Source organism: Syngnathus typhle, linkage group LG9 (assembly GCF_033458585.1).
Source record: "Syngnathus typhle isolate RoL2023-S1 ecotype Sweden linkage group LG9, RoL_Styp_1.0, whole genome shotgun sequence".
Classification (NCBI taxonomy): Eukaryota; Metazoa; Chordata; class Actinopteri; order Syngnathiformes; family Syngnathidae; genus Syngnathus; species Syngnathus typhle.
In genome coordinates this window covers 7,168,797-7,184,492 of record NC_083746.1, presented here as the reverse complement: position 1 = coordinate 7,184,492, position 15,696 = coordinate 7,168,797, and the positions used below count along the sequence as shown (strand labels likewise).

Below are 15,696 nucleotides of genomic sequence, written 5' to 3'. Positions count from 1 at the left end.
GAGGACGTTGGTGTGCTCAAGAGAGTATGCGCCCGCCACTCATTATGTTGCATTAGGTGCCCCTGCTAGGAGGGGGAGGCCAAAGCTCAGCGGGACTGCACGGAATATTAAATGCGCCTTTGACCAACATCGTTGCATCAAGGTCTTGATGCAGATGTAGTATAACGAGGCAACGTTTCAAAACAAACGTGTTCATTAACGCATATACATTGGGGGAGGGGTGGAACAACGTGATTCTGGAGGGACCCTTTGTAACAGGTGGTCCAAAAAAAAAAAAAAAATGAGAGAGTACGATGTGACAGAAAATGCAAAACAGGTCCCTGAAGCATGGTTCTTAGATTAAAAACAAAAATGCAGATCTCAAAAGAGAAGTACAAGCAACAAACAAAGCTGATTATTTTAGGACCAATGAAGAATCACAGCCAAGATGATAAAAACTTGGAACAAATAGAAGCAACATTGTTTTGTAAAGTTGGAGACAATACAGGAAGCACTTGGAACAAAAGCATGGACTCGAGTGAAGCAAGAATGCTTACGAGAAATGCTGGGTCAGGTCTGAGGATGCCATGGAAGACAAGACAAGTCTGCGAGAAGACACAGGTAGACCTGGAGTATTTCTACATGAGGAAATGGAACACAGGTTGGGACAATCAGTCATCAGAACAGGAAGAAAAGCTTCTAAAATGAGAGCAAACAATGACTACACAATAAAAGCAAGCAACATAAACAAGTATTCCATTAAAAAAAGTGTTAGATTTCTTGAGTTCAACTCATGAAAATTGGAAGCAAAAAGTTAAATCTTCTTGTCCAGTACAAGGAGTGGTGTTTGTTAAATGTAGGACAAAGAGGGCATTGCCGTGGACACCTCTGAGACGCAACCCCATTGAGCACACAAGTTGCCTTGCAGCCTTTATGAGAAGCAATGCAACAGAGGCTCGTCGCTGAGAGGAAGTTGTAGTTTGTCTCTGACAAATGGTTCATGTTTAGTGGCGAGTGTGTGTGTGTTCGTGCATGTGTGTGTATTTGTATGTATGGCCAACACCGTCTCATTTGACATTGCCTGCGGCCGTGTCAAATGTCGTGTTCACACAAGTGGGGTCAAAGAATCAAACACTGACAGATGACTGCTTGAAGCCACAAAAGCCTACACTGAACTAAAATATAGAGCTGTTGTATGATGTGCCACAGTCTCCAATTGGCTGCAGAACACCTTCCCAGTCTCCTTTCAAATACGTAAAATCCAAAACTATGAAAATAAACATTCAAAAAAAGGACGTTTTATTTCCAATCTACAACTCACTTCACCCCTTTTGTTATCCTTACCTCGTACGTCTGTGACCCCCAGCCTTGGAGAATAAAGACTTCGCCATCCCTTCAGCATGACCCGATAAAGCCCGGCCCGACGAGAGGCTAAACGTCTCCTAAGACAACTGCAGCAGTCCAGCAATCGATTCGGCGCCTTGAGAACACAAGAAGCGGGCTGAATGAGAAGGCTCGCAGGCATCTATCAATGTTTTCGACACAAATGCCACTTAACTTATAGTACAGCAGTGTGAGTGATTACCTCTGTCAAGGTGGATGGTTTGTAAAGAACCCATGACATCTCTTAGAATAATGCAAAGATGGATCATGGTAATGCTTAAAGGATTAGTGGGACAGAGGATCGAAAGTGCTCAATTTAAATAAATAAACACACCATGAAATGGCTCATTCTTTTTTTTTAAATGAATTATTTAAATAGTTAATTTAATATGGGATTAAATTAATCAAACAATAAATTAATATGCCATTAAATAATGAAATATGGCCATAAACGGATTCAATAGGTCTTATTCGAATGTTTAATTTATTAATTATTAATTTATTAGATTATATAATTCTATCTCAATTTCATTAAAACGTTCATGGTCCTGTGGTGCAGTGTTTGATGAATTTATTTGGTATGTCAAACTCTCCCATCAAGTTTGTCAAGTCAATTCAAATCAATTACGCACGCAAACATTTAAATAATAAGATATCCATTCAATTATTTCATGGTGCATTTCATTATTTATTGGTGCATTCATTTGTTTGATTTCCTAAATTCCATATATAATTGATCTAATTCTTGAAACATTTCATTAATTCATGTGATTGTTAATTCATCATTTCATGGTTTATTTCTTTATTTCATTTTGACGCTTTTGGTCCGCTATACAGTTGAGTTTGCAGACTGCTGTCAAGCTGCACAGTGGGGCATATTTCAATAATTCAGTGTCAACAAATGGAAAGATTTATTTGCCACAGTGGGGATGTAAACATCTCATGGCTGACGCGTCACTATTAATACGCGTTTGTTTTTAATACTCAACATCGAGTTGAGATATACGCCAGAGCATAAAGCATCGCGTTGTCCCGTAATGATAGTCGACAAATGGGCCGGGCAACTTGATAGCCCTTCATTACCTTCCATTTCTCTCTAATGAGTCTCACTCTTCTCCGATGGCTTCCTCAGATGTGTCATTTCACCTGTCAAAAATGTTTCATTCCCCACAGAACTCCACATCAAACATTTCCTATGGCACAAAAGTAAAGTGTGTTACCCCCTGTGGAATCGACAAAGCCAAAGTGTCTCCGTCTTGCTTTCTAGCAGCATGGTGCAAACCAGAGTGAGTCATAGTTCAGCACCTTCATCAAGTGAGTCCACACCTTTGAAGAGAGTCTGCACTGCACACGTAGGAGAACATTGCCCAAACAAATAAGAGAAAATAATTACTGATTTTGTAATATTTTTAAGTTGTTCTAATGACATCATGAGGGTTTCAACAATGTTGCTACTTTTTCGAAAACAAATCCCCCTAACAAACATGACATTGTTTTCTTTAATATTGTTTTTCATTTTGATCCGACCCTGATGTTCTTTTGCAGATGATCGAATGTAGCTCCAAACAACCAAAAACTGAGAAGAAAATATCTGCTTTGTTTGTTCTGTAAATAAATAAGAAAGAGTGGCTTCCTCGTTGTTATTACAGAAGTACTCCATCAAATGTAAGACCGCATAAAACAATTTACTTTTGGGATTTGGAATAAACACTTTGAAGGGATTGCTGTGTTGGCTTTGGCTTGATCCTCCATCTGTCATTCACAAAATATTTGCAGTGTTTGTTTTCTATGCCACTTCCTGTTGTTGTTTTTTTTCCCCCGCCTCTCTCCATACAGTAATCCACGCCTGGTACATAAGCGACACCAAAACCGCAGATGGTACATTGTGGACTGTTTACACCATATAACATCTTTGGAGGACACATCTTTCCCCCTGTGGTTTGCCTGGTGTGGCCTTTGCAGATCCAAACACATGAGATTGTGCAAATTTAATCCCCATTCATCTGCTCCAAATCCATTAAATGAGGAGATACGATACGCAAGCTTTTAAGGTCTAACACTAGAACGAAATGTTGTGCTCCAGTTGAATCCATTTGCTCATTTTCCAGCAGAAGGATGACTAAAAGTGTTGTGTTCTAGTGGTCTAAGTCCAAACATCCATCAAATCGACCCAAAACGGCGATAAACAGGGCCCGACTGAGATTGATTTTTATTTTAGGCCGACGCCGATTCTAATACTGGGCAGAATACTGAATTTTGAGACCTGATTAATCGGCCAATTAATTAAAAAAATGAACTAAATAAAAATAAATAAAATAATTTCTTGGCCTTTCAAGTGGAATTACTTTATTGTCTTTACAGGCACAATTTTTTTAAAATCTTACTCAGTTTAATATTAATAAAACTGAAAAGAATTTGCATTTTTGTTTCAGATTTTCACAAGAAACATAAAGTAGACGCACTTGATTCGCTTTGGCCGACTATCCGCGTGATACGAATATTATTGGACCTCTTTCGTATTCAAACAGTATAGTGTTTATTTAGACAGATGGATGATGTTGAATTGCCAAGCATGCAAGTTACCATGGCAGGCGGTCGGGGTTGAATTGTGGGCAGTTCTAATGGGGAATCAAAGTTAATTAATATTGCAAATAAACCACAATGAAAAGTTGACATTTTAATTGCTGTGTGCAAACAAACAAAGCGTGTACACACATTTACGTCCGCTCACATCTCGCCTGACAAGCCTCGCAGTCAGCAAAGTGTTGAGGCAGACCCCATCGCGAAGAAGCTTCTTGTGAAAACTCCTCATCAACCCGCCCCGGGAAAATTAATTGTTTTCCGCAGCCAATTCAGAGATGCATTAGCATAAATTGACAGCGGCGCTGTACCGCGTGCATACTTAAAGCCGCGGTTCACCCGGCGGTCGGGTATAGAGCCGGATAACTGGCAGGGGTCAGCTAATGGACCGGGACCTCTGTCACAGGGAAGGCCAGCGGTTGAAGTGCCGCCTCAGCAAGATGGCTGACAGGTCGCGCTTATTTATTTATTTATTTTGAGTTTCCTGCCTCATTTAGATCAACTTGCAAAGGCGCTGCAACATTGACAAGTGTGCAATGTCAAAACGTTCAATTACTTTGATAAATCCCACAAAGAACTGAAAGCTTCCTTTAATTTGGGCCGCCATTTTCTTTTTTTTGCTAACTCCACCACACAAACCAGTGCTTCTGGCAAATTCTTTGGGTAGTTTGAGAAAAGCACGCCACAAACATATTATTACAACACGTGAACTATTTTAAGATGTAAATATAAAAAGATAAATAAATTAAAGACCCTCTGCTAGCTTGGGTTGAAACAGTCACAGTGGCCACATGAACAGCGCTTGAAAGCACCGAGTGACACATCTGACATCTTCACGATAAAGATGCATTTTTAACATCTAATAAAGGGAAAACATCAACGCAAACTCCAGGATAAATAGAGGTTCTAACAATCAGCTCGAGGTGACAAGCGGAAATGCATCCTTTGAGTCGGTGTCCTTCCCGGACGCGTACCATTTATCTTGACTGTCAAAGGAAAGAGGACATGATAATGAAAGGTGTACACCCCAGTGAGCATCTCTCACACTGGCACCACAATAACGCATGCTCCGTGGCCAAAAGGAGCTTGCTTGGAAGGACATGTCTGATATGTTTTTTATTTATAGTGCCTGAGTTTTGGTTAAACTCCAATTGGAGTAAATAGGTGAATTTTGTGTAAAAAGTGAAGCGAGTCAGTATTATCAAAATGGTGGCTTTCAGACTTCCCCATTTTACCCCCCAAAAGATGAGCTTTTGCAGAGTTTCATTATTGTGCTACATTTTCATGATGGCTATGTGGTCGTTGTCAGGACTCTAATAATATTTAAATAGTTTTACCCTACTGCCATCTACAGGTTTGGTTTCCTTATACAGTAATGTGTACAAGTGCTTCCCTCTGGTGGACAGCCACGTAACTGCAACAGCAATGACTGTCAAGTAGTTCTTATGCTGGTGATTATCATACGACAATTTCCACCAGTTGAGATGCATTATGGAACGACTTGATGTTGTAATTCGCTTCAACTGCATTCAATGTATGCGTAATATAGTTCAGCCATAAGTAGATTATACACTTCTACTTTGCATTTGCGAACTTGATTTCCTTTTTCTTCAGAGCTACTAACCTAATTTAACGGCGCTGTACTTGTACCGTAAGCGTATTGTAGTGACAAAGGCGTTTCATAGATTGCATAGTTTTGCCTACAATTAGGTTGTAATGTATTTGGAAGCGAAAAAGTAAATGCCCATTATGAAGCACATTTGCTTCTTCTGTGAGAATGTTAACTGCAAACTTCCAACATAATTATGTTTGCAAGTGCTGCAATTATAGTCCCATTTGCTGATGATCCAAACAGGATTATTTGCCTTGACATGGGCCTGTAATCTTTACATTTCTTATGAATATAGCAACTTTTATGGGAGAAACTGAGGGTTGTTTTTTTTTTTTTAGACCAAACATTTTCTATAGCTTTTGTGCTCATTGGGGTCAAAGGTGACTTGAGTCCTTTGGGAAATTTGTGAGGCACACATGCTTCCCACCAATACTCTGTGCTTCTCATTTGATACCATGTAATAGAGCATGTTTGTGTAGGACCTATTCGGACATCGCAATTGGTTAAAATTATTTTTATTAAGAAACAGCAGTGGAGTCACAAAAATATGAAACCTTTCAACCTAACATACAATATGACAAAATGAATAAAACATAAGCAGATTATTTGAATGTTACAACATGTAAACAGAAAGAGAACATGGTGGACCGTTCCTTAGGAGAAGCCCTCCCAGTGTCATCAACAGGCCGGGACAAGTGCAATACCGAGCACATCCAGAGCATTGCCACCTCTCCCAACCTGCTCAGACCGGGATCAAACCTGCCGAGATTGGTGTTGGCTCCGTGGTCAGTTTTGCATGGATTTGCACAGCGTCGCAGAAAATAGCTGAAAGCAAACCAGCAAAACTAACCGCAAAGTCACGTTCGCGCGGCCATTCCTTGCTTACGTTCCGGCTGGAATGGCATCGAGAAGTACGAAGTGCTCACACTGCAGTAGATGATCAAGACACTACCTGCACTATAAGCACTTTAATACCGCTGAAACTCACGTCTCTTCAATTGGCCGCCACCAAACGGCACAAGTTAGTCGTAAAAACACAGGACGCCATCAGCTTTGCATAGATTTGCACAACTCTTGTTCTTCTTGCAGCGCAACCACGCAAAGCTAACAGAGCACCGCCGGCGGCGTGTTTGCACAAACATAGACGCACAACATGGAGCGGTGCGGGGCCGCTCATGCCAGAAGGGGCACTTAGGGCAGTAGGCGCACGTTGACTTAACTATCTGCACTAGATGCACCTTAGCATAAGCACCCGAGGCCGTCTCGCTTGGGGACGTCCCTCGACATTCGGGTGCATAACGTGGAGGTCCTTAGCGTGTTGAGTGACATCACAATGGCCACGAAGACAGGGATTCTCTCCGTCACTGCGGAACCTTTTCTGTCCATGCACCACAATAGTGCCGAAAGTGCCTCCACTGCAGTAGATTTCACAAGACTACCTGCACTGTAAGCACTTTGACACTAAAGCGGCCTGAAATGATTCCTGGTGATGTCCAGGTGCGTTCCGTCGCCTAAAAGCAGAAAATGAGTCACAGAATCAAGAGTTTGTTGCCATCGCTTTGATTGATGACTGTCAAATAGAAATAAAAGTGGTTATAATTAACCAAAACAAATCAACCTGGGCCTAGATGTAACTCTGCCAGAACCGAAACAGCTAGCAAACAAACTTCTCGCTCTTCCACTGTAGGCCTTTTTAATGTTTACATACATGACTCTACCTTTAAGCTGAAAATTTAAATACAGCTGTAAAATGTCAACTAAAAAGGGGAAATACTTTTGAGATGTGGTTAGGCATTTCTTCAGCATGAACATGACAATACAAGATTGACAGTTGGTAAATTGGTTCCAAACAATATGGGGATGCTTAAAAATGAAAGGAAACGGATTAACTATTCTACTGCCTGGCGCTTTATTCAATTAAATTTTGCGATATGGTCTAAATGTGGTAATTTTTAAAAGCCTATATATTAAGAAATCAATCATTTGAGCCATTAATTCACAATCCACAAGAGACTAACTGCTGCAGTTGACGCCATTAAATTTAACGGAACTCGCAAATCAAAACCCCCATTACCATAATTGATCGAACTAATGCAAATTTTGAGTGATTAGAAACCAACCTATGTGTACACTTTCAAGTACTTACTCAACTTTACTAGTTTATGATATTGAGGTCTACTTTACGCAAGCCAACAGCACGTGACCTCCCTTGTTCCTTCCTGCAAGTGTAATTGTACCCTTCCTTTGCCTTGTCTTCCCTCACTCCTTTTCTGAACTTTTTCCTGACTTCCACCCACGCTGACCTGTTTTTTTCATGTCATCTTTCCTTCATGACTACCTCCTTTCCTTCTCCCAGTCCCATTTCATTCACACATCCTTTCTCCCTTTACTTTAAATACAAAAGAAATAGCTTTTTTTTTTTTTTTTTATTCAGTCATCACTTTTCAGCCTTCATTATGCATCGAAACCATCCTTCCCAATGTCCTTTCTACCCAGAGACAAAGCTACCTAATTGTTCATTCATTAGGTAGCTTTTAATTTGATTAAATTTTTTTTAGATTCAGTCTTAGTTTTTAGGGAGGTTTTGTGGGTGTTTAATTTGAAAATGTTTCCTTTATCTAGTGTACGAATATAGTGTGGATAAAAAGGAAAAATTTATGCAATAGAGTAAACTACAATCCCTAAACAACTGTAATTACCTTTCTTCTGAATGGCCTTACAGTAATACTAAAAAACAGTAATATAAAATGTATTTCTTTCCCAAAACACTCATTTAATGTTGTTAAAATGTTTTTCAATTTTTTTTAACTTATTTTGTTAACTATACATTTTGTTCCTGACTTATGTTAGCAGTTAATGGCATCCTTTATATGTAAACTTGGAACCCAAACCTTTATTCTACCAGTGGTAGAATAAATAAAGGCATCATTTGAGTGCTTCTAAAACAACCTTCAGAATTGTTACACAATCTTTTAGTCTCTTGAAAACTGCCTACCGAATCTTCTGACAGATTTTTAACCATTTGAAACCTCAATCAAATCCACGAGATAAGAGGACTGCAAAAACAAGCGGGTGGTAGAACAACACTTGGCACCCTTCCCCCACGCACTAACATGGCGCCCACGCGTCCGCATAGGGAGCAACATCCATCCACCGGCTGGATGCGGTCAATAAGAACAAGTGCGCGACTACAATACACTAAAACTCGGCGTGGCTCCGACCCCTGCGACGTGCTTGCGTGGAAAGTGGAATCGCCTCCACACACGCGCACACGTTGCGGGTGTCTCCACTCTCCACTTCATGCTCACCAAAACACGCGAATATGCGGGCATGTTTTAGCCAAACACGTCGTTGTTATTTAAACCACACTTGTGCCATTTTGGTGGAGCTTATCAGGGCTGTTAGGTGGAAAAGTGAGCTTTAAAAGAAGCGCGACTGACTAAAAGACGCTCTAAAGTAGCTGGCTAGTTAGCCAGCTAGCTCCCCCTTCTAATCATATACTTCAAATTTAAGCAGCTAACTTGGTGGTTAAGAGACAACACGTATTTATAAAGACTGTTAATCTCGGTTGCTTTCAGTGACATAGGGAGTTCACATAATCATGGTTTAAATAGTTGTTTACACAAAACTGCGAAGTAATTCAACGCTGTTTTCGTGTTTGCCCATTAGCATTAGCCGCTAGCTGGCTAACAAGGTAGCTTCGCGCGCGGCCTGCTTCACCCCCCCATGTGCTGCCGCTTTGTTCCGGAGCTACTTTTTAAGTATCCGGCGGACAAACTCGCTAGAATTTAGAGCGTTATCCACCAAACATGTCCTCCACTACGGCTTTGAGCGAGCCGCGGGATTCGGTAGGCTACAGAAGGGGGAAAGACGCAGGTAGCACGCGAGGACGTCGCTAGCGAGCGGTGGAGCGAAAGCAAAAAGCAACACATGCTTTTCAAATCTCCCTCACCCATGGAGGCGAGGTAACCATGCGCCGCGCACGCACAAAACACTCCTTCCCCAAACGTGGAAAGTGGCCAATAAAGCACATTTCTGTCCGTTTAAGCAAAATAAAAATGTCGTTTAGACATCAAATAATTGACTTTGTTTGCAAGAGAACAAGGCTAACAACAGGTTTCTTCACGTAGTAACACGCGTGGTGGACACACAACTACTAGCTTACATGGGGTGAGGGGAAACATCCCTTGAACACTTACCGTTTACTCACACTCTTCTGTAATAGATATTAAAAAAAAAGAAGGAAAAAGTGACGAAAAGGACGCCACATAGAGAGAATGGTAAAAGGAAGCAAGCACGACCATGTGCTTCCACTATGACGCTTGGCCGTGTGTTTGTGAATGGTAGTAAGATTGCGAAAGTGGCGCGAGTAAAGCGGCTCCGGGTTTGAGCATGTGCTCAATGAAGGGCGGCTCCCACTGGAAGCCACTGAAGTCCGACTCCATCATTAGCATAAATCAACCACTTCCTCCCCAAGCACCACTTCAAACTTATTACTGCTACACCAGAAAAAAAGTTCAATACATAATAATACAATATATAATAATATTACGTTAATATATTTCTCACTTTTACGTGATGTTAAAAAGGAATACATGTTCAAACTCGACGATGCAAATAAATATGTTCTTATAAATAAAGAAGCGATATTTACTTTATTAGGTACTATCATGCCAATCATTATTTTTAATGCAAGAATATATTTTTTTATATGTTTGCTTTGGGAAATGTTCCTGTGTAATTACTGGTTCACTTATTCAGGCAATGACTTTATACTAACAAATTCAAAAAACATGTATACTAATTTATTATTGATATTATTGATTGGGACAATTTCCTTTTGGAAAAATGTATTGTTTGAGGCACTAACTAAGATAAAAGGACTCCAATGGTGACACAAACCGGAAGAAATTGCTTGATTTTGTTCTGCTGGTCGCAGAAGTCATGTTTTAACACGGTAACTTATGTTTTAATGCAAAATTATTTATGTTTACATGTGAAATTCATAGGGTGAAAATGGTCATGAAAATGTGATAAGTTTGACCTCTGGTTAAGGTCACTCACATCCTTTTTGTGTCTTATAAATTAGAGTTAGTAGCTGCAGTATATATTTCTCATTTGTACACTTCTGAGTAGCAAATTTAATGTTGTGTTTAATTCTTTTATTGTTTTAAGGGTTGAAGGAATTTTCCCGGGCTACTGTTTAAATTTTTACTTTAACACGAGCTTGAAAATAAAACACCAGCAAACAATAGTGATTCTGGCTCATGTGTGGTCTTTGCCTATGCATTAATGAAAATAAATACTCTGATATCCAAGACCAACTTTTATCATTTATTTACACAATTATGATCATACAAGTATTCACGTTTGCATTTCCTGTTAAACTAAACACAAATTTCCTAACAATGTGGAAACAATTAGGAATAAGAAAATGTAATTAACCCACTTTTAATAGTTGCCTCAGTTTGTTTACATTCTGCTTAGTTTGTGTAGTATCACTGATGACTTTTAAATAGCCGTCTTAATAGGCTCTTCATTAGTATAATATAGTATCTACGCATTGAAATCATTATGAAACTATTATAAATATATTCGTTCAATTTGGCTTGATATGGTTACTGTAAAAGTGTAACAACGTAAAAACAAGTAATTTAAAACCAAAAGTATTAAAAATTGCGTTTGGTCTTTTTGTCACGACCGGGTTACCGTAGGTAACGCTGCTACGTTACGACCGCCTTTATCGGAAGTATCCATGACATTTGAAATATTTCAAAATAAGAACTTATCCATTCACGTGATTACACTTAAACACCATAAACGACCAAGAAACTGCCATGTAGCAATTCATTTCGACATATTTTGCACAAAAGTGAAATATATCCCTTGCCTTTATTCGTCTTAGCTCACAATGTTCCCTGGAACGGCTTGAAGCTTTTTATTATGAAGGTATAAGTATTTCAGGATTTCCTGTCAATTTCGTAGTGGGAGACTGCATGGGACGTTCACCTTCCCCATGCACAACTACATGTCATCTCTACGTCAATACCATCACATCTACATTTTCACGTCGAGGAAGCAATGGTGAGTTTAGTGTGAACACCTATGTGTTCGTAATTCTTCCGAACACACAAATGTAAAGGAGGTTAATACAAAGTGTAAACAACATTGCCCTTAATCAATTGCAACATTCCGTGTTTGCATGGTCTCCAGTGTTATGGTATAGTTGTGTCAAGGCATGTTCAGTAATAATTAATTAAAAGTGTGTTCAATGGTGGATGGTCATCTGTCTGTCGCAGAAATGACTCTCATTGGAATTAATTTACTGTACCCTAGAAAGCGATTTTATTGCTATTGTCAGTGAAAGGTTACGTCCAATGGTGCAACGTAACCAAGTCATGCATATAAATAAGTATAGTGCAGCTCGTTTGTATTTCATCTTTATAAGAAATAACTAACATAAAACATTAGATTTTAAGGATTTTTTTCCCCAGTCCTTGACTTTCACAAATGTATTTACTGTTGATACATGCGTGATTAAGCAGAAGGCAAAATCCGTTTCAAAATGTAATTGCATTTACTTGGATGATTTAAACAGACCCTATTAAAAATGTGTCCTAGTTCGGATGATAATGTTTACAGTAAATATTATGGGAATAAATAGTACATATTGCATGAAATTTTGAGTGAGTTCATAATATAATGAAATAGTACCTGTTTCACTTTTATTCTTGTACTGTTTTTTTTTTATGATTTAATCATTTGTACTTGGTATTTTCAGTGTAGCTGTAAAAGCCCCTCTTAGTTTACATTTACACTATAACATTACATTGTGATATAAAACAAAACAAAACCGTCAACAGTCTCGTATTTGTCTTTTTCAGCTGACAGATTCATGGCTGCCTGCGTGCTGTGTCACTTGAGACCGAGGCTACGCTCCCTTTCGGGTTTGAAAAAGGGTTTTGCTCACCGCGTTATTAGCAAACTTGACATTGAGTCGGATGAGCAAGACAAAAGAACATCTGCGTTCCAACTCATGGATGCCCTTCCGCTTGATGACTACAGGGTCCATTATAGCCCATCTTCATATCACCACCCTGTAGGAACTAAATCTGCCCTCTCCAACAGTCAAGGTGATATTGATGATGAAGAACCATGTCTCCCCACTCTGGCTCCTTCCTTCTGGCAGCAGAGCAATTGCTACAGCATAAACTCCTCGCGACATCTTTCCAGCTCCAAAAACACTTTGCTCGACTTAGCCTTCAACAGAAGTTCCGAATCCAAAATATCAGTGCAGCACCATCAAAGAATATCCACGTCGCCTGATGTTCACGTTGACGCTCGTGCCTTTCTCAAGTGCCGGCCTGATTATTCATCCAGAACCCTTGATCTTACCCAAAGACCTCCTCCTATTGAATGGGAACAGGTGGTGCAAGTACTCCGAAAAGTGTCTGTCCTTAAAGGCAGCATGAAACCGTCCGACATTTGTCGTTTCTTTGAGGAGCTCAGCCACACCGACGCTGACAAGGTGTCACTGGTGAAGACCGACCAACGCTTCATCATACTTCTTCGCTACTCAGTGGAGAACCTTCGCCTCTTTTCTCTACTTGAGCTGCTGAACATACTGAGCTCATTAGTGTGGCTGGAAATGCCTCATAGTCACACGGTACTCGGGCTGTACGAAGCCGAGCTGAGACGCCGTGCCGACCAGATGACTTTGGACCAGTTGCTCTTTGCAGCCGACTTGTGGCGCTGCCTTGGCAGGAAGGTACCTCAATTCCTCAAGCAACTTTATGGCTTAGTCCATTTGTATCTGGGACAAGTCAGGCTCCCAGAGCTGGTCCAACTTTTGTACATCATGGGAGAAGGGAGGCAGTGCCCCAAAGTCCTGATTGAGCCCATCGAGCAGTTAGTCATGCGACACGTCCAGCAGCTCCAGCCGGAGGAGGTTGGCGCAGTCTGCTTGGGCCTCTTCAAATCCCAAACAGCCCTTTCAGAGGGAGCGGTGAATCGCCTCATCAATAAGGCGCACTCCCTCGTTGGGGATATGAGTGACTTTGCCATGGTCAATGTGTTCAAATACCTGCGTTTTAGCTACTTGTTTCACAGTGCCTGGATGGAGGCCATGACGCACGAGGTACCACGGCGATCTCACGGGATGGGTGTTCAGGGGCTCATGCACGTGGCGCTGGCTTGCTCGGCTTTACATTACCGCAACGACGGCATCCTCGTCGCCATCGGCGAGAGAATTCCGGCGCTGGTGCCACACTGCCGGAGTAAAGACTCATGCAAGCTGTTGTGGGCTTTAGGCAATTTAGGCTTCCTCCCTGCTCAAAGCCCGGATTTTTACCAAAGTCTTACCGAGGCGCTTAGATTGAAGAAGGCTGAATTTCTACGCCACCCAGAACATCTGCTCACCGGTCTTCTCGGCCTAGCCTTCGTCTCGCGGTTCCCCGAGGACCTGATCGAGTTAGCCTTGAGCCCGGATTTTGTCAGTTTAGCGCTGAAGTCACCGCAGCTGGATCTGAAGAAAGACTTGTTCACCTTGGACGGAGCCGTGGCTCTGGAGTTGCCTCACTGGACCGGTCCTCGGTTGAGCCTCCAACTGAGAGAAGAGGTGAAAGAAATGTTGTGGAAGTTTGTCCAATCGGACGTGTGCCAGAGATTTGAGGTGAAGGAGGCAGAGGCTGCACTGCAAGAATTGCTGGGAGGAGACAAGTTTGTGTGGAAAAGAATGATCCTGCCCCACATGCGATCCATCGACCTTGAAGTGCACCTTGACTCTTCCGGTCAGCCCGTTCCCGTTAATCCGGAATCTCAAACAGTCATCCAGAACAGTTCTTCCAGATGTCCTCCAAAGCAGGGTTTTGAGAGAATGAATCTAGGCGTGAGCGTGACTGACAATCTCATAGCACAACTTACAAATGCCAAGAACCTCCCAGGTCCACCAATCGCCCCTCCCAAAGTTCAAACTCTTTCTGCTGTGCAGCCCGATGAAAGAGAAACTTTGTTTGACACCGGGCTAAACTTGACGGGCGCCATCACAGAAATGATCACCGCTCCCAGCAGCCGAAGATCAGCCCCCGCAGACCCCGGCGCCGTCGTGAAACTCGCCATCCAGGTTTCCAGCCGGAACCACTACTGCATACAGTCACAGCAGCTATTGGGACTTTACGCCATGAAGAGAAGGCAACTGGAGTTGGCGGGTTACAAGGTTGTAGAGCTTTGCTATAACGAATGGATTTCCATGTTGAGAAAAAGCAGAACTGAGAAGATGGCCTACCTTCACTGCAAGCTCTACAACAGCCTGGAAACTTGACCTCACTTGAATTAATTAGGATGCTTTACAAATTTGCCATGAGAATGTGCTAAGCACAGAAAATGTCCTAATAGACTTTTGTGTACGCCATCCATATACTGTATGATAAAATAAAATCTCAAAATTTGTTTAAAAAAACAACAACATCCATTTGTCATTATCCTTGTCCACACACTATCATGATGATGCAGAATATATTTGTGCAGTGTCTTGCAAAAGTATCCACACCCTAGTCTTTTTACTCGTTTTGTTACTGTAAAACCTGTCATTCACAATTTATCTGGACTTTGTTGCATCTGCACAAAATTGTTTTCAATTTTAATGTAATTTTAAGTTTTTCAGGGCTTTGTAACAATGGCTGATTATACACTACAATATCTTTTTAAGCATTTTTAAAATATATACATATATATAATGTACATTTTACTTCAAACCTCATACTAGTTTGTGCAGATCCTTCCGAGTGAAATCCTTTGAATGAGAAAATTTAACAACAAATACTTAGATAACAAATCAAAGACGAGCAGGAAAAATACACGTTTTCTTTTAAACCCTTGCTGCTATTATAAACGATGCCACTAGTGGGCGCTCTCCAACAAGGTACCAGTACAATGCATCATCCAATAAATTCCAGTTCAAAAGCTGCGTCATGACTTTTGTATGACAATGCAGTATGTTCATTCTGATGTCTTGAGATGAACTTTTCTACCCTGCAAACTGCAACCACAATAAATGTGATACATTCAATGAATACACCTAGAGTTTTGACATATAATTAAAGTGAAAAAGATTCAGTATTTATATTTTCTGTAGAAGTGATTAA

At 40.8% G+C, this 15,696-nt stretch overlaps 1 protein-coding gene across 1 annotated transcript; it reads left to right on the top strand.

Moving 5' to 3' along the window:
* The first annotated feature begins 11,529 nt into the window (after window positions 1-11,529).
* LOC133160120 (FAST kinase domain-containing protein 5, mitochondrial) lies at window positions 11,530-15,019 on the top strand. The gene is made up of 2 exons (XM_061287704.1): window positions 11,530-11,638; window positions 12,439-15,019. Exons 1-2 carry the CDS (start codon window positions 11,551-11,553, stop codon window positions 14,871-14,873), a joined length of 2,523 nt encoding a protein of 840 aa, XP_061143688.1. The 5' UTR covers window positions 11,530-11,550; the 3' UTR covers window positions 14,874-15,019.
* Window positions 15,020-15,696: the final 677 nt, after the last annotated feature.